General features: G+C 37.3%; 1 protein-coding gene across 1 annotated transcript; it reads left to right on the top strand.

Moving 5' to 3' along the window:
* The first annotated feature begins 1,032 nt into the window (after positions 1-1,032).
* LRRD1 (leucine rich repeats and death domain containing 1) lies at positions 1,033-8,984 on the top strand. The gene is made up of 6 exons (XM_059711269.1): positions 1,033-1,104; positions 1,728-3,671; positions 4,060-4,258; positions 5,825-5,986; positions 7,537-7,654; positions 8,804-8,984. Exons 1-6 carry the CDS (start codon positions 1,033-1,035, stop codon positions 8,982-8,984), a joined length of 2,676 nt encoding a protein of 891 aa, XP_059567252.1.
* The last annotated feature ends 2,487 nt before the right edge of the window (positions 8,985-11,471 follow it).

The following is an 11,471-nucleotide window of genomic DNA, read 5'->3' as shown; positions in this document are numbered from 1 at the left end:
CTGAGTTATTTGTTATTGACTTCAGAGAGGAAGGGAGAGATAGAAACATCAATGATGAGAGAGAATCATTGATCAGCTGCCTCCTGCATACCCCCCACTGTTGAGGTAGAAAGGATGACAGAGCCCAGCCAGTATGACTCAATGGCTGAGGGTTGATTTATGGGCCTGGAGGTCACCGTTTGATTCTCGGTCAGGCCCAGGTTGCGGGCTTGATCCCCAGTGTGGGGTGTGAAGGAGGCAGCTGATCAATGATTCTCTCTCATCATTGATGTTTCTCTCTCTACCTCTCCCTTCCTTTCTGAAATCAATAAAAATATATTTAAAAAAGAAAAAAAATTATGATAGAGGACAACGTTTCCTTGCTTTCAGTATCAAAGGAAAAATTTCACGGTTTCAACACCAAGAGTGATATTTATTATAGATTTTTTTTTATGGATTCCCTTTAATGGATTAAGAAAATTCCCATCTATTCCTAGTTTCTAAAATCCTGAAAAATGTTGCAATTTATCAATTGCTTCGGCATCTGTTGTAATGATCATATGAGTTTTCTCCTTTAATCTCTTAATGTGGCAAATTATGTTAATTTTCTAATGTTAAAATCCAAACTTGCATTTCTGGGACAAATGCAACTCAGTCAGAAAACATTTTCCTTTTTATACACTGCTGGTTTTTATATTAGAACAGTTTTTTAATGCTTAGAATTTTTGCATTTTTTGCCTTGAGTAACTTTGACCTGTAATTTTTTTTTTTCATATTGTCCTCATTAGGTTTTGATGTAAATAAAGGTCAGTGTTATTCTCACAAAACAAGTTGAAAAATGTTCCCTCTTTTTCTATTCTCTTAGAGAGTTTGTGAAATATTGAAACCATACCAGTTTAAAGAAAGGATTTAATTTAGGAAGGTGTGTAAACAAGTATTAGAGAACTAAAAAGGTAAGGGGAAACTGCAGTAACACAGTCATAGTAAATCTAGGAAGTAGCTACTATCCTGGTGATAAACGTACAAAGGAAAGAAGCTGGGTTATTAAAAACTATGGACTTGGAGAAGGGACCTATGGGAGCGGGGACACACACATCTGAGGATGGGTGCTCTCCAGCTGTGCAGGTACCTCAGGAATCACATAAAAGACTTAGTCTTCAGTCCTTGAAAAGGTTGTTTTACTTCTAGTTTACTGTTACAGAAAGCAATCCCTCTTTCCTTAAGGAATGTTACTTCTATCTATCGGGAAATTGTCACAATGTACTGAATTTGACAGTACAGTAGTGAGAAGACCCTTCAGTACCATCTATAAACCTTCAGTGTCCAAATGCGTATGGCACTCTGCATGTGGCATGGGGGTGAGGGGCCCCACTGGCTATCTCTTTTGCCTTCCTAAAATTTGTTGAATTCTTTCATTTCTTTATCTATTCTTTCTAATTGTTTGAAATCTTTTTTATTCCTTTCTATAATTTTAATGCGATTTCGAGTTTCATGTGATGCATGTAATCAATAATTCATCCTTAACCATTAATCATATGTAAATTAATTTATGTTATAAATATATTGTTTTACATTTATTAAATTACTCATTATACATTACAAAGTGTATTAAAATTAATTTGTAATTTTGACGTTTTTATAACATCTCTTCTTTTAACATCAGCATTTGTTTTCTAGGTTCAAAGGAAAAAATTAAACATCAAAATTAAAACTGAGTTACAACCTTATATTGGTATAAAACATATTAGCAAATAAGATGTTTGGAGACTATTTCAGAAGAAGTAGAAGATATCACTAGTCTATTCAAGAAAGAATCTGAATCAGAGTTGATAGAGAAGCCTGGATTTATTAAAAAAACATCAGATTTATTAAAGGAAGCTTCTGATGGGAAACCTTCTGACAAGATTTATGAAACACATCCTGCCATGGATACATTAGGTATACATTATGATACAGCAACATCCTCCTCTGAAAGTAAGCCTAAGAGAAATGAAGAACAAGGGAAAACTCTTTCTGAAACAGTAGATACACGGGACAGTTCACAGTCAACAACCAAAACTTCACAAGGTCCATCATTATCAAAAACTGAGATGACTGCTAAATATCAGGCCTCTGTTGACTTCCTATCTCATGAAAGATTAGGAAAAATTAGCCCACAACTCTCTCTAGAATATCAGAAAGGACTTAACTTAAGGTCAGGTAACTTTACTATTAACCTCAAGGCCAAGGGTTTACAAGAATTCCCTAAAGGCATTTTTAAAACAAAATGTGTAAAATATCTGTATTTAGACCAGAACAAAATCAAAGGTTTTAAACAAGCAGACTTATATAATCTGCTAGGACTTGAAATTCTATCCTTGCAAGACAACGGGTTATCATCATTTCCAACTGAAATTCAGTTGCTTCACAATTTAAGGATATTAAATGTCAGTCACAACCAAATTTCACATATTCCTAAAGAAATATCACAGCTTAAGAATATCAGGCAACTCTTTTTAAATAACAATTACATCGAGAATTTTCCTTCTGGCTTAGAAAGCCTTAGAAACTTGAAAATTTTAAGTTTGGCTAATAACAGCTTAAAATATATACCAGATACTTTGTCTAGTTTAAAAAACTTGAGCATTCTCAATTTGGAATACAATCAGTTAACAATATTTCCTAAAGCTTTGTGCTTCCTTTCAAAGTTAATTTCACTAAACCTCACTGGAAACTTGATAAGCAGTTTGCCAAAGGAAATTAGGGAGCTTAAAAATTTAGAAAAACTTCTACTGGATCACAATAAACTTACATTTTTGTCGGTGGAAATTTTTCAGTTGCTCAAAATGCAAGAACTCCAACTGACTGACAATAAATTAGAAGTTATTTCACACAGAATTGAAAATTTTAGGAAACTTAGGATTCTAATACTTGATAAAAATTTATTGAAAGAAATACCAGAGAATATTTCCCATTGTGTAATGTTAGAATGCCTGAGTCTCAGCGATAATCAATTAACAAAACTCCCTAAGAACACCCACAAGCTTAAAAATTTAAGAAAATTCAATTTAAACAGAAATAACATAGTGAGAATACCTGAGGATATCTCACATCTTAATAATCTACTTAGCCTCGGATTGTCAGGAAATATAATCATAGATGTTCCCATTGAAATAAAAAACTGCAAGAAAATAACTAAAGTTGAGTTGAGTTACAATAAAATAATGTACTTTCCAATAGGTTTGTGTGCTTTAGAGTATCTTTATTATTTGATTATTAATGGAAATTATATTTCAGAAATACCTGTGGATATATCTTTCAGTAAACAATTGCTTCACTTAGAGTTTAATGAAAACAAACTCCTCATATTTTCTGAGCACTTATGCTCTCTTATTAATCTTAAATACCTGGATCTTAGTAAAAACCAAATAAGTACAATTCCATCATCTATTTCCAATATGGCATCACTCCGAGTTCTTATTTTATGCTGTAATAAATTTCAAACTTTCCCTATACAAGTGTGTACTTTAGCAAATTTGCAAGTACTTGATATTTCAGAAAACCAAATACAGAAAATCCCTTCAGAGATCTGTAACTTAAAAAGAATTCAGAAATTAAATATCTCAAGCAATCAATTTATATATTTTCCTATTGAACTGTGTCAACTACAATCACTGAAAGAGCTGAATATGAGTCAGAAAAATGGGAGAAAGGTAAGAAACTGCTATTTTGGGATTTGGGGGAAGGTGGGACTGGAGGGGATCAAAATCTATGATGTAGTATATGTGTATGTGTTTTAAATTTAGTTGGACTGTTTTATTTTTAAAGGATAGGCTTTTTATAACCTCAAACATGGCTTACAAATACATTTCCCAACACATCGCTTTATAGGAAAATGTTTCCAATCATAAAGAATTGGTAGCATGGATCAGTACTTGGATATCACATAGTACGTGGTGGGTTTTAGCAAAGAGCTGCAAGAATTTGTGACATATAAAAATATCCCCTTTTTAAGACAAAAAATAATCCTTCTATTTGATTTTAGAAGTTTTAGTCATGGAAATATTCATTAAAAATATAATTGTTTAATCTTTGTTACAGTTAACAAGACTTCCACAAGAGCTGTCTAAAATGACTCAACTTAAAGGACTTGATATCTCAAATAATGCAATCAGAGAGCTTCCAAGAAATATAGGGGAAATGAGAAGCTTGGTCAGTTTACTTGCATACAACAATCAAATAAGATACCTGCCACCATCTATTCTATCTTTAAACCAACTCCAGAAACTAAACTTGAGTGGTGAGTGTCAGGTATAATCAATAAGTAGAGTATTAGTGTCTAGGTTGCAAATTTTACTAACAAGACAGAACGGCAAACTGGTAAGATAATGTATTAAGTGCCCATTGGAAGGAAATAGCTGTTATAGGTTCAGAAAATGTGAGTAGAACATAAGGCCCAGTTCCTTCCCTGAAACAGGTTATAATTCAGCTGGGGAACCTGAATATTTTTTCATTCTGTCTTTCCTGCCTATACCCTTTCTTCTCTTTCTGAACCTGACCTCTTCCCTCACTGTATACACACACCTACCTATCCAACTTTAGGTCAGTGTTTTCTGTTTTCCTTTCTCTGCTGGCTTCCTTGACTCCACTCCTATACTCTATTATATTCTAACTAGAGGCCCAGTGCATGAAATTCATGCACAGATAGGGTCCCTAGGCCTGGCTGGTGATCAGGGCCGATCAGGGCCTTCCAGCTGCCAGCCAAGGCCTTCCTTCATTCCATGCCACCCCGTGGTGGTCATAGCGAGCGATCAAACTCCTGGTCTCCTGGTCGAACTCCCAAGGGGACACTTTGCATATTAGCCTTTTATATATATAGATACCTTACAGTCTTTTACAAAGTAAATCACTACATTAACAAAAAGTAAATCACTTACTTTAAAGATTTCCCAAAGCACAAAAATACTAGGCTGGCATTTTAAAAATAACTTACAGGAAATAGTAAGTACCTATGTACCTATTCCCAGGCATAAATAATGTTGATTTTGTGGTATTTACTTGAGATATGATATGATGAGGCACTTCACCCCTGTGGTATTATTTCCAAAAACCTATATATAACCTCAGTCTAATCATGAGAAAATATACCAGATAAACGCAAGTTTGGGAATATTCTACAAAACACCTACCTAGTGCAACTCAAACTGTCAAGGTCATGAAAAACAAAGAAAGACTGAGTGACTGCCACAGACCAGAGGGACTAAGAAGAGCTAACTATGTGCAGTATGCTGTCCTGGAGTGGATTCTGGAACAGGAAAAGGATACTGATGGAAGATCTAATGAAATCCAAAAAAAGTCCAAAGTTTATTTAACAGTAATGTGCCAAAGTTAGTTTCTTAGATTTAGCAAATGTAACACTGTAACATGAGATGATAACATCAGGGGAAACTTAAACTAGCTGAATACACAGGAACTCTCTACAATTTCTGCAAGTTTTCTGTAAACCTGACAGTATCCCAAATAAAAAAATTTACTTAAAAAAATGACCATCACACCTACTCCATAACAGAAAAGCCTCCTTTCTCATTTTGCCATCCTCTATGAGAGAAAGGAGCCATTGACGTTTCTACGCTTCCTTCTTTTCGATCCTAGCAAGTGGACAACAGTAAGAACTTATGACTCATGATTTGCCAGCATTTTGAGGGTTCTCGGGTATTTGCCATTGAGTCACAGTAGAGACCCTATAGATAGATATAATTTTCTTTTAGATATAATTTCCTATAAATATAATTTTCCTATAAATTTCCTATAGATATAATTTTCTTTTACAGAAAGGTATAATTCTATTATATATTTTTTCTATTAGGAAATAATCTTACAGCTCTGCCTAGTGGTATCCACAACCTTTTCTCACTGAAGGATATAAATTTTGATGATAACCCTTTGCTGAGACCTCCAATGGAAATCTGTAAAGGAAAACAATTGTATACTATTGCATGCTATCTACAGAGGGCAGAGGAAAGAGATGGTAGGTGACAAGTGAGTGCCTAGCTTATGTGTTATTTCCTAATATCTATAAATTAAAAGATAGTTTGCTTCCCAGTGTGTGTGGCTCAGTGGTTGAATGTCAACCTACGAACCAGGATGTCATGGTTACATTCCTAATCAGGGTACATTTTGTGGTAACTTTATTTCTGTAAAATAAAGATTTTAGGGGTTTCCAGGATCCATAAATAATTCCTGTTAGGTAACAGTACTTTAGAGAAGTCTGTAAACTTCATGACTGAAACTTCCTCCTGAAATTCGGTTATCCCAAGTTCTTGAGGAAGGATTCATGTGGTTCTAGCTTTGATGGCAAAAGTACAATGGGTAATGGCAACAGATCAGTCAGTAAAAACAAGAGAACCCTCTCACTTTTATCTCCTTTCTTCATGCCCCAGGGGCCTTTGTACTGCAGGCTGGGTGCCCAGAGAGAGTAAAGAGAATGTCATCATGGGAGATGTATTTATTGTGCAATAACAAAGAACATGGGTCTCTTCCTACACATTTTACTTAAAAGATTGGATTTTTGTTTATACCATTAGCATACAATTTAGCTTGAAGGATTAATGGTATGAATAATAAATTAAAAAACCCACCAGAAAGCATAGAACATATTTGAGATGATTACAGAGGGGTGGGAGATTGCTAGTTCTTAAAAATTTCCAAAGTATCTTAGGTCAACAACAACAAAAAGAGTACTGTTCAAATTAGCTAGAAGCTTTTTTTTTTTTTTTAATAAACTAAGAACTCTCCATATCTAAGTCAACATTCATTAAATAAGGGATTAGAATATAAAATATGCATGCATACACCATATATTTACATTTTAAAATTTTATTTATTGATTTGAGAGGAAGAGGGAGAGAGAGAGAGAGAGAGAGAGAGAGAGAGAGAGAGAAAGAGAGAAAGAGAGAGAGAGAGAGAGAGTTGTTACACAGTTCCATTTATTTATGCATTTTTTTGGTTGTTGCTTTTTGTATTAATCCTCACCTGAGGATATTTTTTCCATTGATTTTTTTTAGCTAGAGTGGAAGGGAGGGGGTAGGAGGAGAGACAGTGAGAAAGACACATTGATTGCCTCTCACACATGTCCTGACTAGGAGCAGGGATGGAACCTGCAACCCAGGTACTTGGCCCTTGACTGGAATTGAACCTGCAACCATTTGGTATGCAGACAGATACTCTAACCACTGAGAAATAGGGGCAAGGGTCATTGGTTGCTTCTTATATGTGCCCTGACTGAAGATAGAATCCACAACTTTGGTGTATTGGAATGATGCTCTAACCAACAAAGCTAAAGCTACCCAGCCAGGGCCTACACCATATATTATAGATATGAACTTGGCTTCTCAAGATAGTACATAAAGAAGCACATTAAAAAGCCATTTTGTATATCAGGTCTGCATTTTACTTTTCAATTGACTCGACATATTCATTTGGTAGGAGCCCAGTAGAAACCTAGAAATAATATTAGCTCAAAATACTGTGTGTTTTTCAAAAGTGATGGCCTAAATTTTCTTTTATGTTCAAATGTAGACAAAATATTAGAGAAGATCTTGAAAATAGTTGCAAACAACATCACTGAAACAAGTTTTCAATTTTTGTGTCAAAAATTAAACCTGGTAACTTCAGAAATAGATACATCTACAAAGAGGTATGTATGAATGATGTGATATAAAGCTTATTTTTATGTTCTGATTCATATTAATACTAGAGAGCTGGTGCATGGATTTGTGCACAGTGGTGTTCCTCAGCCTGGCCTGTGCCCTCTCGCAATCTGGGATCCCTTGGGGGATGTCAGATCCAGATCGGGCGGAAACCAGCAGTCCAACATCCCCTGAGGGGTGTAGTATTATGCAAAGGGCAGGTGGCTGGGGAGGAGCCCGAGCCCGGGCCAGGCACTGCGCAGCTCCCGCTCATCTTGGCGCCAGCTGTGCCTGCCTCTGTCACCACTTGGTAGTGCTGCTGGGAGGTGGGAGAGGCTTGCGCTGCTGCAGCCATGCTCATCAGCTGTGAGCCTGGTGCCACCTGCTGGTCAGCTCAGCGGTGCTCCCGCTGTGGGAGCACACTGACCACCAGGGGGCAGCTCCTGCATTGATCGTCTGCCCCCTGGTGGTCAGTATGCATCATAGCGGCTGGTCGTTATGTAATTTTTATATTGAACGGCCATTCTGTTGTTTGGTGACTTAGTCTTTTCTAGATAGATAGATAGATAGATAGATAGATAGATAGATAGATAGATAGATAGATTACATGATTGTGAGACATTTATATTAACATGAACTCTAATTTGCTATAAAATGCTCATTTTGTTTATTGTACTTGAGATCCCTATAGAAATAGGTAGTAGTTAAGAACAAGGAATCTGAGGACTGACTGCTTAGCTTTAAATCCCAACCAATTTTGTGACCTTATATAATTCCCTTACCTTTTCTGTGCCTTAGTTTCTTCACTGGTAAAATGGGTATACTTAGCTAAGAGAGTTGTCATGAAATCAAGTTATGTAGCATGTGGAACTGTAGCAGTAGTGTTCTGGTTTATAGTAAATAATCCATAATTATTGTTTTGAAGTCTTGAGTAAATCAGAATTGAATGTTAACTGAATTGATGATTTTCTACAAGGAAGCAAGGGGTGGTATGGGGATAACATTTTCTTTCTGCTAAATTTTTATATGGACTATCTTTACCAATTAATGTAATCCTCACTTCAATCTGGTAAATTAGTTTTAAAACCTAGACATATAATATTTAAGTAGTTTAAAACAATGTTCTTTACATAATTTCTATTTAAAAACTTTTTCAGCACTCTTTTATTAAGCGAGAAAGTCCAGCGAGCACTTGATAGGTGGAAAATGAAAAATAGAAACTTGTCTACTGCTGCTTTAAGAGATCAACTAACTCGAGTGCTAACTATGATAGGAGCATATGAAATTATGGACAAAATAACAGCTTTACAACTTTTTGCATGCACAATTAAATTCTGAACAGTGTATCCATAATAAAACTGAAAACTTATGATGCATTTATATAATTAAAACTGGATATAAGAGAATTGCATGTCATTTCTCTTCACACATTTCTAAGATGATGACAATTTATGTTAAAATAAAATATTAGACACTGTTTTGTGTATTTGTTCTATTGCTCTAGAATCATGATAATGAATTTTAAAAAGAAATAATTCCATTTAACATTCTTTGTTATATAATGCTTTTATGCAACCCCAGACATATAGGTAATAAGGTCATTAGTAACTTTTATTGGAGTTAGAAAGCAGAGTAGTTTCTTTTTAGATGGTGGCTTAAAAACTGAAATCAGCCCTAGCTGGTTTGGCTCGGTGGATAGAGCGTCAGCCTGCGGACTGAAGGGTCCCAGGTTCAATTCCGGTCAAGGGCACATACCCGGGTTGCAGGCTTGATCCCTAGTGGGGGGCGTGCAGGAGGCAGCCAATCAATGATTCTCTCTCATCATTGATGTTTCTATCTCTTTCTCCCTCTTCCTTCTTCTCCGAAATCAATAAAAATGACAAACAAAACAACCTGAAGTCAATTGTACTATAGGAATGGGAGAGCTGTTAAACATAAACCAAGTCCTGGGTCGGTAATCCTCTAGCTAAGTGACTGGACTGGTGGAGTGGTGTCTTGCCTGTCCTGCATGCCTCTCCCCTTCTTCTATCAGAAACACTCTTTCATATGGGGAAGCCATTTAATATATTTTAGGCAGAGCTGAACCAGCTCTTGTCATATGCAATCCTCTTTCCTCACTCCTGAAGCTACAAATACCAAGGTCTTCTACCCATCTAACTACAGTGAACGATTCAGGGAAAGCCATTTGACTCATGCCAGGCCATTCAGAATTTCCCTTGGACCTTTCTGCACAGCTATCAGGGAAGGTGCCCTCTTTCTGCTGGTAGGTTAGGAGTCTTGGAGTCTTGGTCTATCCGTATCGTGTGCAGCTTGTGGCGGTCTGTTTGGGAGCTGGATAGGGGGAGGGAGATGGAATCCAGCTGTATCAGTCAGGGTTCTCCCGAGAAACAGAACCAACAGGGTATGTGTGTGTAGATGTATCTTTATCAGTTGTAGGCTCTGTACTTCAAACCCAGGATTTCCTGGATCCAGGACCCATACATAGTTGTCTCTCTGACAGACACATGGCTTCTAAAACATAAGCATTTCAACAAATGCTGCCCGGACAACTGAATAGCCATGTGCCAAAGAATTGGACTCCTATCGCACGTGATATACAAAAATCAATTCAAAATGGACTGGTCCTGTACCTAAGAGGTAAAACCATAGAATTCTTAGGAGAAAACACAGGCCTAATTCTTCATGACCCTGGGTTAGGCAATGGTTTCTGGATAAGACACCACAGGAAAGTAACAAAGGAAACACAGAGAGTGATTACTTGCTGTGACCTATTATTGTAAAGATGCTCTCATTGACATGGTTTGAAACCCAGTGGAGGCACAATGGGAAACCACGCCTCTCTATCAGTGGTTCTCAACCCTCTGGCCCTTTAAATACAGTTCCTCATGTTGTGACCCAGCCATAAAATTATCTTCGTTGCTACTTCGTAACTGTAATGTTGCTACTGTTATGAATCGTAATGCAAATATCTGATATGCAGGATGGTCTTCGGCGACCCCTGTGAAAGGGTCATTCGACCGCCAAAGGGGTTGCGACCCACAGGTTGAGAACCGCTGCATAATCCTGTACCGTGCCACCTCTGTTAAGGGCAGGGGGATCTGTATGAATTCAGCTGCATTTAGGAAAATGTTCCTCTGCTTTTACTTGGACCAGAGCTGAGAAAATGTTTGTCCTGTGTGTGTGTGTGTGTGTGTGTGTGTGTGTGTGTGTTTGGTCCGCTAAGTTACCAGAAAACTACAGCAGAAATGACGATGTACATTCCATTTCACACTGGGGTAGAGCCTTGAGGGGTCTACACTTGGGGTGTCAAGTGGGGCAGCTTTGCTCACCGGCCTCTGACAGAGACTCTAGAGAAATGTTCTGCATAATTGTGCCCTGTGGTGTGGGTGTAGGTGGGCTGTGGGTCCTCGGGGGAAATAATCTCTGTGGGAGGGACTGGGGTTCTCCTAGAGCAGTGGTTCTCAACCTTCCCAATGCCGCGACCCTTTAATACAGCTCCTCATGTGGTGGTGGCCCCCAACCATAAAATTATTTTCGTTGCTACTTCATAACTGTAATGTTGCTACTGTTATGAATCATGTAAATATCTGATATGCAAGATGTATTTTCATTGTTACAAATTGAACCTAATTAAAGCATAGTGATTAATCACAAAAACAATATGTAATTATATCTGTGTTTTCTGATGGCCTTAGGCGACCCCTGTGAAAGGGTCGTTCGACCGCCAAAGGGGTAGCGACCCACAGGTTGAGAACCGCTGTCCTAAATGGAGGTTTTTTTCAGCGGGAATGAACGAAAGAAAGCCCCTTCACTGTGAAGCACGAC

This window comes from Myotis daubentonii, chromosome 10 (assembly GCF_963259705.1).
Source record: "Myotis daubentonii chromosome 10, mMyoDau2.1, whole genome shotgun sequence".
Taxonomy (NCBI): domain Eukaryota; kingdom Metazoa; phylum Chordata; class Mammalia; order Chiroptera; family Vespertilionidae; genus Myotis; species Myotis daubentonii.
The sequence above is the reverse complement of the archived record's forward strand: the minus strand, read 5'-3'. Positions and strand labels throughout refer to the sequence as shown.

What these genes read in the sequence shown, in the direction of transcription:
- LRRD1 (XM_059711269.1), top strand. Translation starts at nt 1,033, where the DNA reads ATGGACTTGGAGAAGGGACCTATGGGAGCGGGGACACACACATCTGAG. An exon ending in GGTGCTCTCCAGCTGTGCAG is followed by an intron (nt 1,105 to 1,727) that starts GTACCTCAGGAA and finishes AAAACATATTAG; the next exon opens with CAAATAAGATGTTTGGAGAC. An exon ending in GAGGGCAGAGGAAAGAGATG is followed by an intron (nt 5,987 to 7,536) that starts GTAGGTGACAAG and finishes GTTCAAATGTAG; the next exon opens with ACAAAATATTAGAGAAGATC.